Source organism: Oncorhynchus kisutch, linkage group LG5 (assembly GCF_002021735.2).
Source record: "Oncorhynchus kisutch isolate 150728-3 linkage group LG5, Okis_V2, whole genome shotgun sequence".
NCBI classification, from domain to species: Eukaryota; Metazoa; Chordata; class Actinopteri; order Salmoniformes; family Salmonidae; genus Oncorhynchus; species Oncorhynchus kisutch.
The window spans coordinates 40,466,684-40,480,148 of record NC_034178.2 but is presented as its reverse complement, the minus strand read 5'-3'; the positions used below and the strand labels follow the sequence as shown (position 1 = coordinate 40,480,148).

Sequence of the window (13,465 nt, the reverse complement as noted above, 5' to 3'; positions counted from 1 at the left end):
CCTAAATCTGTAAACAAGGGCAGCCTCATAGACGTCATCCTGACCAACTGGCCATCCAAATACACCTCGGCTGTCTTCAATCAGGATCTCAGCGATCACTGCCTCATTGCCTGTATCCACTACGGGTCCGCAGTCAAACGACCACCCCTCATCACTGTCAAACTCTCCCTAAAACACTTCTGCGAGCAGGCCTTTCTAATCGACCTGGCCCGGGTATCCTGGAAGGATATTGACCTCATCCCGTCAGTTGAGGATGCCTGGTCATTCTTTAAATGTTACTTCCTCACCATCTTAGATAAGCATGCTTTGTTCAAAAAATGCAGAACTAAGAACAGATATAGCCCTTGGTTCACTCCAGACCTGACTGCCCTCGACCAGCACAAAAACATCCTGTGGCGGACTGCAATAGTCCCCGCGATACGCAACTGGAAGTCAGGAACCAATACACGCAGTCAGTCAGGAAAGCAAAGGCCAGCTTTTTAAAGCAGAAATTTGCATCCTGTAGCTCTAACTCCAAAAAGTTCTGGGACACTGTAAAGTCCATGGAGAACAAGAGTACCTCCTCCCAGCTGCCCACTGCACTGAGGCTAGGTAACACGGCCACCACCGATAAATCCATGATAATCGAAAACTTCAACAAGCATTTCTCAACGGCTGGCCATGCCTTCCTGCTGGCTACTCCAACCTCGGCCAACAGCTCCGCCCCCCCGCAGCTACTCACCCAAGCCTCCCTAGCTTCTCCTTTACCCAAATCCTGATAGCAGATGTTCTGAAAGAGCTGCAAAACCTGGACCCGTACAAATCAGCTGGTCTTGACAATCTGGACCCTCTATTTCTGAAACTATCCGCCGCCATTGTCGCAACCCCTATTACCAGCCTGTTCAACCTCTCTTTCATATCGTCTGAGATCCCCAATGATTGGAAAGCTGCCGCAGTCATCCCCCTCTTCAAAGGGGGAGACACCCTGGACCCAAACTGTTACAGACCTATATTCATCCTGCCCTGCCTATCTAAGGTCTTCGAAAGCCAAGTCAACAAACAGATCACTGACCATCTCGAATCCCACCGTACCTTCTCCGCTGTGCAATCTGGTTTCCGAGCCGGTCACGGATGCACCTCAGCCACGCTCAAGGTACTAAACGATATCATAACCGCCATTGATAAAAGACAGTACTGTGCAGCCATCGACCTGGCCAAGGCTTTCGACTCTGTCAATCACCATATTCTTATCGGCAGACTGAGCAGCCTCGGTTTTTCTAATGCCTGCCTTGCCTGGTTCACCAACTACTTTGCAGACAGAGTTCAGTGTGTCAAATCGGAGGGCATGTTGTCCGGTCCTCTGGCAGTCTCTATGGGGCTGCCACAGGGTTCAATTCTCGGGCCGACTCTTTTCTCTGTATATATCAATGATGTTGCTCTTGCTGCGGGCGATTCCCTGATCCACCTATACGCAGACGACACCATTCTGTATACCATTCTGTACCATTCTGTATACTTCTGGCCCTTACTTGGACACTATGCTATCTAACCTCCAAACGAGCTTCAATGCCAAACAACACTCCTTCTGTGGCCTCCAACTGCTCTTAAACGCTAGTAAAACCAAATGCATGCTTTTCAACCATTCGCTGCCTTCACCCGCACGCCCGACTAGCATCACCACCCTGGATGGTTCCGACCTAGAATACGTGGACATCTATAAGTACCTCTGGCTAGACTGTAAACTCTCCTTCCAGACTCATATCAAACATCTCCAATCTAAAATCAAATCTAGAGTCGGCTTTCTATTCCGCAACAAACCCTCCTTCACTCACGCCGCCAAACTTACCCTACTAAAACTGACTATCCTACCGATCCTCGACCTCGGCGATGTCATCTACAAAATAGCTTCCAGTACTCTACTCAGCAAACTGGATGCAGTTTTATCACAGTGCCATCCGTTTTGTTACTAAAGCACCTTATACCACTCACCACTGCGACCTGTATGCGCTAGTCGGCTGGCCCTCGCTACATATTCATTGCCAGACCCACTGGCTCCAGGTCATCTACATGTCCATGCTAGGTAAAGCTCCGCCTTATCTCAGTTCACTGCTCATGATGGCAACACCCACACGTAGCACGCGCTCCAGCAGGTGTATCTCACTGATCATCCCTAAAGCCAACATCTCATTTGGCCACCTTTCCTTCCACTTCTCTGCTGCCTGTGACTGGAACAAATTGCAAAAATCGCTGAAGTTGGAGACTTTTATCTCCCTCACCAACTTTAAACATCTGCTATCTGAGCAGCTAACCGATCGCTGCAGCTGTACATAGTCCATCGGTAAATAGCCCACCCAATTTACCTACCTCACCCTCATACTGTTTTTATTTATTTACTTTTCTGCTCTTTTGCACACCAGTATCTCTACCTGCACATGACCATCTGATCATTTATCACTCCAGTGTTAATCTGCTAAATTGTAATTATTCGCCTACCTCCTCATGCCTTTTTGCACACAATGTATATAGACTCTTTTTTTCTTTTTTTTCTCTACTGTGTTATTGACTTGTTTATTGTTTACACCATGTGTAACTCTGTGTTGTTGTCTGTTCACACTGCTATGCTTTATCTTGGCCAGGTCGCAGTTGTAAATGAGAACTTGTTCTCAACTAGCCTACCTGGTTAAATAAAGGTGAAATAAAATGGCTGGAAAAATGGCCGTGTTTTTCTGTGACTTGGTGGTGACCTAACATAATTGTTTGTGGTGCTTACGCTGTAAAGCCTTTTTGAAATTAGAGACTGTGGCTGGATTAATGACAATATTATCTTTAAAATGGTGTGAAATACTTGTATGCGTGAGGAATTTTAATTATGAGATTTTTGTTGTTTTGAATTTGGCGCCCTGCACTTTCACTGGCTGTTGGCGGGGTGGGACGCTACCGTCCCACATATCCCAGAGAGGTTAACTGCCAGGCTACCTGCCGCCCTACATACATACACAAACATTACATTTCGATAAACATACACAAACATCACACATTTAGATGATCAAATCCCCAAAGGCAACAAGCCATGTTATTAGACATTTTATTATTCAAGATATTGAATAACGTAAACTGTAACGTGTGTGGATATTTCCTAAGGCACCGGGGGTCAGACTTACGTGGATTCTCCCGTCCAGCAGAGCAGGCCCCTCCTCAGCTAGTCTCAGGATGTACAGGCCCATGTTGTACTCAGTCCCTCCCCTCAGACTGAAGCCAAAACCCCGGGACCCCCGGTCCAGCTCCACCGTGATGCAGCCCTAAATGGCGCATGCGTACAAACACACATACACATAACCACACACACACACACAGACACACATACATAGACAGAGAGACACACACACAAATACACACACACCGAACTTAAGCTGTAAGTTATAATGTTTTTTTTTGAGTCGTGTCAATTTAATTCATGTAAAATCCCTAAACACTCTACACAAACAATGACAGAAATAACAAAATGAGCCTTGCCTGTTTAGGGCCTGTAACACACATTGTTCCCTGTTCGCTCAGAGGCAGAGTTTTGTAATCAGCCCAGGTGACTCCCTCCCTTTTCTCCTCCAGATCTAGGTTATAACTAGAACAGACAACAGCATTCAGTCACACTACTATATGTATATCTTTAATAATGCACAGCAGTTTCTCTGCTGGGGGGCACAGAGAACAAAGCAATCAATCAATCATTCAGACTTAAGTCTCTGGGTTGTTCTGCTAAATGCTGAAGCAGGGTTTTATTCCATGTTTTGGTGTACTAATGAGTAAGATCAGGGCCTTTACCGCTCTTCCTGCATGGCTGACCTATGACCCATAGCTCTGTGCTGAAGGGCAGGGCTCTGCTTGGCTGAGCTGGCTCCAGAGGGAGGACCCTTGTATTCTAGAACGCACAAATACAAGTCAAACCATTATGAGGACACAAACACAAACCAACCATCCTAAACAGTAGTAGGTACATGTATATGGCTGGGAATACCAGGGAGACCAACATAGTCCCATCTCATGGGTGATACAACTGGTGATGCTTACCATCCTCCGGGACCACGGTGAGGGTGACAGCATTGCCAGCATCCTTGATTAGCTGAACAATGTCATTGTGAGACAGCCCCACGATGGACCGCCCGTTGACCGCTGAGATGCGGTCGCCCACGTTCAGCAGGCCACAGCGGTCAGTGGGGCTGCCTTCGATGATGCGTCCAATCTTATGAGGAATCACTGCAAAGAGAGAGATGTCTGATAACACACCCATCCCACCCAATGGATTCAGTCAGAAATATACAATAGGTCTGTGAGGGACTCAATACTCTTTTTCCTTTAAACTCTGGTCCCATACTTTGGGTGATATGATGCTATATTATTTGTATTGGCTTGGTCTAGCTTGAACAGTAGGAGATTGGTATGTGGTTGTGTCTGGGATAAGCAGTGGGGTGCTAGGCATCAAATCCATTCTCACCTCCAAGCGGGGGCTTGCTCTTAGAGGTGAGGATGACGAAGCCGAAGCCCTCGCTGTCCTTGCGGTGGAGGGTGATGTCGAAAGACTCGTGGTCCAGCACGCTGGGCATCTGGATACGAGGGAGTCTGGGGGAGCCGTTCACCAACACTGGAGCCATGTGGAGCCCTGCCTCCTCCTCAGTCATATCTGAAAAACACATGGAGAGTAAAGACTGAAGAGTAGTATCAAATGTGTGTGTGTGTGTGTTTTAGTGACCAAGGCGTAGAGGGTCCAGGCAGTCAGTGAGTGCTCACCTCTGTAGATGACTTTCCTCCGCACAGTCAACATGACCTGACCGTTGCGGGCAGCGTTGGTCATCAGGTCCAGAACCTGCTTGTGGGAACGGCCCTTGACCATGATTCCATCGATGCCTATGAGCTCATCACCAGCCCTCAGACGCCCATCCTTCTCAGCTGCACCCAGGGGCACGATGGCACCAATATACACCTGTCAAAGAGAGAGTCATACTCTGAGTCAGAAACACTCAACAAACATTGTCTATAGTGTTAAAAAAGTACAAAGATAATCTAACAGGGAGGAAGTTCATACTTCGGTACTCACTGGCTGCTCTGGACCTTCTCCTCCCAGAACACGGAAGCCAAAGCCAGTCTCCTGGTCCCTCTTGATGAACACATCCAAGTCCTTGGTGTGAGGCTCTGTGGACAGTTCACAGGGGTTAGATAGGGTATCAGAGAGGTGAACACCATTCAATCATCCAGTCAGCAGGGTAAACTCACTGACTTATCTTATAGCTCACATTGATACTGGATCCACAAATGTAGGGTGACCATTAATAGACGGTCATGAACATATAAATGAAACACTGGCATCCATTTACTACTACAGAACTATGGATGGAATATAACTGAGCATAAGGTTACTAGACCTCCTCTACAACCAGACTCTGTCGGTGGATGTGCACTCACGCTTGCTCTCCAGCAGGGCCTTGGACTTGAGGTACATCTCTGTGGCGTCCCGTTTGGGTGAGTCGTTGCGCAGGGTTGAGGTGTTGGAATGGTATGGAAGGGCCTGGGAGACAGAGTCTGTAACACAGTCCAGAGTCTCTGTGCTAGCTGTCATCTCCTGCCTCTGACGGGGTCACAGAGCCACAGACACAGCCACAGCACAGTTAGATCACATTAAAGACCACACAGTCTATATATACTTCATTACCCAGACACATAGCACAGGATGTAATGGTGATTGAATATTAAAGGAGTGAAAGGTCATTCCACTGCTGGCTCCCACATTGCCTTCACATTACCCCTGCTAGTTTCATGGTAAACCAATGGCCAATGGGATTTGAATGCAATTTAACATCCACAGGCGTAAGAAGATTTCCCTATGGCACTGACAGGCTTATTCTGTGGAAAAGGCCAGCTTCATCTAAAGCTGTCATAAGAATATACAATCTTATCTAAAAAGGCTTCTATGCTTCATTACCATTACAATCCACAGACAAAAGGCTAAGAAAATGAATGCTGAATGGAAGTAATTAAGACCGTTTTCAAAGCAAACAAAAGGAGGCCGCCTGAAACATAATCAATATTCAAATTTATACTGGTAGTTATCATTTAATGTGATGCAATGGGGCTTGCTGGTTAGCTAAAGGACAAAAGGCTTTAATATGAAAATGAGGGATAAGTGCCAAGGTATACAATAGTAAAACACAGAGTATTATAGAACATTGTCTGCTTTTACTCACAGGTTTCAGGCTCTTCACAGGAGATGTCTGACCTGTGAGAAACACGAGCATGAGTCATGAGAATGTTTAGAAAACCTTGCACAAATGAGACATCAGCCAGTAGATGGCACTGCCTCCCTAACAGAGAACGAGAAGGGTGAAGGAATAACTGTGTTTAAATAGTCTCGACTCAGCAGGTATAAAACAGTGCTGTTGCATACTCCATCAAAGGGCATGACATCACTGTGTTATTAAAGACAAATAGGAGATATGTCCATGTGAGAGAGGGGACCTAAATGAAGGAGGACTAGTATAGCATAGAGAGTTAGCAAGAGAGAGAGAGAGAGAGAAAGTCATGCATGAAATACAATGACCAATAATGCTTTCTACTGTCAACTGTACAGTACACCCACACGTTTCATCTCTCACGCTCAGATTGTACCCACACTTAATGTGGCTCCAGCATTAAATGGATCTACCAGCATGCACTTCTCTGGAAGCCTACAGAGGAAGACTGTTCGTCTGCTAAGCGTAAAAGGGTTCATGGACCCTGGTGTAACCGGGAGATCCAGCTCCATTGCGAGAATCAAGGACATGACATATATTAAATAAGATGAATGCAGTATGTTTTTTTTTTCTCTCTCTCTCTCTCTCTCTCTCTCTCTCTCTCTCTCTCTCTCTCTCTCTCTCAGGCCTTTGCCTCTCACCCAAGGGCCTATCTCTAATGAGGGTTAAATCTGACATTAGCTCCACCGCTGGACTGCCTGAATAAGGCGGAGGCTGCTCCAACTGCAGGGTCATGCTCTGTGTGTGTGGGGTGGGAGGGACAGGGTTGAGGGGGTGGAGGGTGGGAGTGTAAGTGTAGAGAGGAAAAGAGAAGAAGGGAGGAGGACTGTGAGGGGGAGACCCCTGGGGCCCCTGGGTGCCATACAGCGATTAGCTCTGGCTCTTTAAGGGCCACGGATATAGAAGCATGCAGAAATCCTCTGCGCCTCTGATGATGATCAAAGACATTCCGGTTCATCGACTTGTGTACGATTTTCCCAGGATGGCGGGAGATAGATGTGGGAGACTTTTGAAGGGTGCTTTCCCCTCCCTCACTCCCCAGGAGCAGAGCAGGCAGAGCAGAGCCCCTTGCTTATGTAACTTCCCTTCCTAGGCCTGCAACAGACTGCAGTATGAACGCCTGACAGAGAGAGAGTTTCGCAGTTCAGGATACAGGATATACTGCGATACAGTATATCCTGTACAGGGAGATCTGTGCATAAATAGAGGTGTTTAGAGGGATATGTGAAAGGTACAATATACAGTATATATAAAAGTATGTGGACTTTTGTATATGAAATGGGTTTTCATGGCCGAGCAGCAGCACTCAAGCCTAAGATCCCCATGCACAATGCCAAGCGTCGGCTGGAGTTGTGTAAAACCTGTTCTCTGGAGTGATGAATCACGCTTCACCCTCTGGCAGTCCAACAGAAGAATCTGCGTTCGGCGGATGCCAAGAGAACTCTACCTGCCCCAATGCATAGTGCCAACTGTAACGTTTGGTGGAGGAGGAATAATGGTCTGGGTCTGTTTTTCATGGTTTGGGCTAGACCCCTTAGTTCCAGTGAAGGGAAATCTTAATGCTAGAGCATACAATGACATTCTAGACGATTTGGGGATGGCCATTTCCTTTTTCAGCATGACAATGCCCACTGTGCACAAAGCAAGGTCCATCGAGAAATGGTTTGTCGAGCCCTTACCTCAACCCCATCGAACACCTATGGGATGAATTGGAACGCCGACTGCGAGCCAGGCCTAATCATACAAAATCAGTACCCAACCTCACTAATGCTCTAGTGGCTGAATGGAAACAAGTCCCCGCAGCAATGTTCTAACATCTAGTGGAAAGCCTTCCCAGAAGAGTGGAGGCTGTTATAGCAGCAAAGGTGGACCAGCTCCATATTAATGCCCATGATTTTGAAATGAGATGTTCAACGAGCAGGGGTCCACATACTTTTGGTCATGTAGTGTACATGTGAAGGGTGGTTTGGTTTGCATAGGGGGTCTCTACAATTGTCATTACTATGCGATCGTATAAGCCAAAGAAGCAACAGTCCCTCGTGTTCACCTACAGCAGACACAGTGACATCACCAAGATTCCATAACATAGTGTGTGTGGGTGTGTGTGAATGAGTGGTAGTTGATCCACTCTCTCACCTCCTGTCAGTATCAGCACATTGACCTCCCTCCCCAGGGATACTTTTGAGGTCACATTGACAGTGATATCACTGTATCACACTAATGCCATGGCAAAAGTAATGTCGCAGCAGTACAGTCACAGTGTTAGTGTTATGTAACACATGGCAGCGTTAACAAGACTCACCTCCTCTGAGCACCAGCACGTTGACCTCGCTCCCCACCTGCAGGTCTTTGAGGATGTCCACCACCTGGGCGTGGCTTAGTGTCTGGACATTCTGACGGTTGATCTCCTTGATCACGTCTCCCTTCAGCAGGCCGCGGCACCACTGGGCATCCAGGATCATCTTCACCTTTTGGCCCAGGGGGCAGTCTGCGATGGCAAACCCAAACCCGCCTGGGCCCTTCACCAGGTGCACACTCACAAGTTCGGGCTGCAACAGGCCTGTTCCCCCCTGCTCAGGACGCCTCCCGTTGGGCAGGGCAGCCACCACGGGCCGTCCGCTGGCGTCGGTCGTGACGTAGTGCAGCTCCTGGGAGGAGCCGTGCAGCACGTCACCCTTCACCAGCAGGGGCTGGCCGTTGATGAGGGGAACGGCCGTCACCACCTCGCCCCCTTGCAGGGGCTGAGAAGGTGGGGGAGGTGGGTCCTCACTGTCTGGCTCCACGTCTGGGGGCAGTGGGTAGCCGCGGCACAGCACCATGTCAACATACTGACTCACTGGGATGGACTGGAACATCTGCACCACTTCAGGATGGGTCTTCCCCAGCACACATGTCCCGTTAATCTCCACGATCACATCGCCTGGCGGGGGGACACCAGAGAGGGAGGAGAGGAGCGAGAGGAAACTAGCCTTAGTAAACAGTAAACATATACAGACTTACCCATGGGAGATGTAATGGTTGTTATGGCAATACAGTTGCTTGTTAGTTAGGTGACTCTCTTATTTGTAACGGACTGAATTATTTTTCAGATGGATCATCACTATCAGAAAGTCCTCTATTCGACTTGACTGTCAAACAGGTGCCACCCCCTCTTCTCCACGTTCCTTCGTCCTCCCATCTCTCCCCCATCCCTTTCATCTCATGTCCTACTTACCTCCCTTCTTCTTGCCACCTCCCTCCTACCCTCCCTCCCTCCTCTGCTCCCTCTCTCCATTCTTCTAACAGACCTCAACTTGCAGTGCTTCCAGGCAGATCATTAGGAGAGAGACGGGTATGTTTCCTTTACATCTCACTCTGACGGCCAGCCCAGAGAACAGCAACCGTTGTCAAACAGGAAAGGCATGTTGGTCTCTCAGCTCACACAAGCAAAGCTGCTGAGGATGCAGAGCCCCAGATAGCCTCAAAGCTAAAGGAAGATCAGAGTGTGCAACAGAGATACAGGGCTACACACAGAATCCACCATAACCTGTCCTGCTACAGAATGATTCCCTTGAAAATGAAACTGACAGAATTCTTGCTCTTTCTTTCTTTTGCATCTCTTAGGGAAGTGTTAGGGTAAGTGCAGTCCCTCTATAGGGACCAACATGCCTTTCATTAGGTTCACTAGCTGTCTTTTGAGCTGGTGAAAGTGTGTGGCTCTCCACAGCTCAGCGCAGCAGTGTATTACTCACCGGAGGCAATCTTTTTATCGTTGGCGGCAGGGCCGTCGCTGAGGACATTCTTCACCTGCAGGAACTCATCATGGCGGTCGCCCCCGATAATGGTGAAGCCAAAGCCCTGGGAGCTCTTCCTCAGAGCAGTGTGGAACATCTCTCCCTGCAGCTGGGACGGGTCTGGGGTGAAGCCGGATGCAACCTGCTCACCTGGAATGTGAATGTGTACGAGTGGGAGAGTTAGAGCAAGTTGCATAGCTAAATAAGGTGTGACAAACAACAACATCGTAACAAAGTAACAACCTCAAGACAACGTTTCAAACGTTAACAAAAATAGCAACTCTCTCAAGTTAGGTACAATATTATTCACTACAGTATAGCTAAAATGCTCTTTCGAACATCCCGAAATGCATTTTTGTCAGCAATTAACCACACTGCAACAAGAACTACCTGCCAGGTCAACGCAGCAAGCTGCCCTAAACAGTAGTCCCTTTGACTAAAACATTAACAGACAAAATCATTAATGACAGCTTTAGTAGCTTAGTAATTTGATGTGAATTGTGGAATTCGTTAACATGCTGTTGATTCAAACAGTGACATAACACCTCCGAAATTGTTCAGTGAGGCACGAGGCCCTTTCTCATGTTCTCCCAAAAGAGCCAGTGAGACAGAAAAAGAGGTTTGTCAGGGGAGCCTTGTATAACTTTAGTAAGGAACAACATGAGGTCATTGGCAGCATAAATATCCCCTCGTACGACCGTGGACACACAGTCCAGTAAATAACAGGCTGTCAGGGTCACACAGCATTAAATGGACCAGCTGAGCTTTTACCTCACTGGCTTTACTGTCCTATCAGCACTTTATAGCAGAAGCATACCATCTTTTCTCCCAGCTTCACTGTCTCAGGTACATTCCAGTCCTATACGATAGAGCAAAACAGCCCTGTGATGACTGTATGGTACTGTATGGCCCATAGTGCAGCTCAGAGCTGAGGGGGATTCAATACAATGCGGATGGAATCTAGCTGCCCTGCTCAATAGATCAAGATCATCTTATTTACATAATCACATTCATAATCACATGATGAACTCATGGGGATCTTGCTTTTCAAACTGTGACAGTGATAACCAATTTGTCATTTAACATGTGTGCGTGTGCGTGTTTGTGTGTGTGTGCATGCGTGCGTGTGTGTGTATTAGACTCCAGAGATCTCTATGTGATGAAATGCTGACAGCATTTGAAGGCCAGAACAGAGGAACCCAAATCATTCTCAACAGCCATGATGTGTATAATGTTTGGTACAATTCACCACAGACATCAGTCAACATGACCACAGACAGTCTTGTTCATCTGAATGAAAATGAAGCTGCTGGTAGAGGTTAAAAGGGTGGAGATAAATAATAGCTATATAAGGCTGTCAGTGTCAGTCTAGTTGAAATGCAGAGGGATTACTAGGGCTCTAGGCAGGCTGGAGTGGGGAGCCTTGTCAAAACACTGCTTAAAGAGCATCTCATAGGCCTTCAGTTCAAATAAACCAGCAACTAGGGCAGTGCCGATCATGGAGTTTTGTATGACCATAATTGGCCAGCCAAATGGCAGCGTTTCCGTAATAACTGTTCAAATAGCATTTTTTGGTGTGCAAATGTTCTCATCTCTTCCGCTCCTGACTGCATGTGCTAGAATTCTATGTGTGCTGTTGCTGCCTAGACAACGGAAGACTAGTTTGCTTGTTTCATCAAGGAGAAAAAAACGTTTAATCACGTTATTAGGAGTCCCATGTTACAGCCAAAACGGACTCAACTGCTGCACATATGCCCGGTCGTCACGTTTTCAGTCAGTGGTTCGTTCCACACACACACACACACACACACACACACACACACACACACACACACACACACACACACACACACACACACACACACACACACACACACACACACACACACACACACACACACACACACACACACACACACACACAACAGTTATGACGGTTATTTTATTTTCATGACAGTTTTCATCCATAACCGTCGGTTACATGGTTATACAGTATGGTAATTGTGCCAGACCTACCAGTAACCATGTCACCTAAACAGCCAGGGTCTGGTCTGATACATAGCTTCAGTTTCAAGTTTTATTGTCACGTGCAAAAATACAGTGAAATGCCTTTATTGCAAACTCTAAACCCAAAAATACAGTAATAGACCAAGGTCAGTAGGTCCAGAAGGTATAGTACTGCACTGTGGGAATCTGTAGTCCCACATGTTGTTGAAGATGACTGTTGGTAAGGGACCTTTAGGAATTTCTAAAAGGTCAATCCAAGTTGAGGTCTGATGGTCTCCACTCAGATCCTTGGTAAACACTGCAGACGGACCTCGATGTTGCATTACTTTCTCTGGGAATCTCTGAGCTTGGAAAACTCTCGGTAGCCTGAGGTGCAACTGCCATTGTTTTGGTTACATCATAGTAACCTTCTGACAACCCACAACATGGTGAAATCACAGGGAAGATGGCTGTCTCAATCCCTCCCCACCTGGATAGTAATAGCAAGTTAACTAGTTGAGAGATGTCTTGTTATGCTTGGCACTTATTAAGATGTGCTGTTCCAACAGCTATCACAGCCGCTCCCCTTCCCTCCTCCTCTCAACCAACCCATTTGTGAACTCCTCAGCAGCAGAACATGAATGTCAAGCTGTACTCCCTGCACTGTCATGTATTATACATCCATTGTAATGAAAGCATATTTAATTCATATTGTTTATTATGGCAGAAGAGTGGCTTGTCTTACATGCCAACTCTGGCATGAGTATAGAGAACTTGCCTTCCCTTGGACACAGAGTAGATCATACATGGCTACTTTTGAACAGCTATTCATGAATGATAACACTTGACATGATAACTCTCCTACAACCATGAGCGAGGTCATGGCTGCTACATTTTCCACCACTGCAAACCAATTTAACATGTAGGAGGTCAATATGCAATCATGGAAGCTCATTGTTGAGTTTAGATATATAACAGCCTTAAGAAAGCTGTCCAGAGCTGAAGAAGGAGTGAGGTGAAGACAAAGGGAGGTGACTAATGTTTACCTGGGGGAGGTGGTGCCCCCTGCTGGATAGTGGCAGTAGTCTCCTGGCTCAGCTTCCTCTTAGCCTCCAGGACTGGGTTCTCAAACTGGGTTCTCTGGTTGATGTGACTGAAACAGAAACAATCTATTATGTGATTAAAATTGTAGACACAAATTTACTGACACAGACACATACAAGATCCCTTGAACCATCTGTGTGGAATTCTGCAGACCACCTGTGTGTGATTCATGATGAAAGCACTGTTATGAATGGTTATAGCATGTCTTAGAATTCACTGGGGTGATATAAGGCACTATACATTAATTCTCAATCCATTAACAATAGGTATGTTTCCATAGCTTTCCCAGTGTTTCTTCTTTGAGCTGTTGATAGCAAGTCTATACAGATGCAAGGGGGTTAGTGT

General features: G+C 46.8%; 1 protein-coding gene across 3 annotated transcripts in view; it reads right to left on the bottom strand.

Moving 5' to 3' along the window:
* Positions 1-13,465, bottom strand: part of LOC109891032 (membrane-associated guanylate kinase, WW and PDZ domain-containing protein 3) — a 137,673-nt gene that overhangs the window by 7,888 nt on the left and 116,320 nt on the right. For 2 of the 3 annotated variants that reach the window (XM_031825054.1, XM_031825053.1), the window contains exons 8-19: positions 13,063-13,169; positions 9,989-10,180; positions 8,560-9,177; positions 6,213-6,244; positions 5,434-5,596; positions 5,057-5,163; positions 4,762-4,954; positions 4,469-4,654; positions 4,045-4,230; positions 3,799-3,895; positions 3,493-3,598; positions 3,141-3,278 (exon numbers count right to left, since the gene is read on the bottom strand). In XM_031825054.1, coding sequence (XP_031680914.1) covers positions 3,141-3,278; positions 3,493-3,598; positions 3,799-3,895; positions 4,045-4,230; positions 4,469-4,654; positions 4,762-4,954; positions 5,057-5,163; positions 5,434-5,596; positions 6,213-6,244; positions 8,560-9,177; positions 9,989-10,180; positions 13,063-13,169 — 2,125 coding nt within the window. The remainder of the gene's footprint in view (positions 1-3,140; positions 3,279-3,492; positions 3,599-3,798; positions 3,896-4,044; positions 4,231-4,468; positions 4,655-4,761; positions 4,955-5,056; positions 5,164-5,433; positions 5,597-6,212; positions 6,245-8,559; positions 9,178-9,988; positions 10,181-13,062; positions 13,170-13,465) is intronic. The other variant, XM_020483294.2, reaches the window with a different exon arrangement.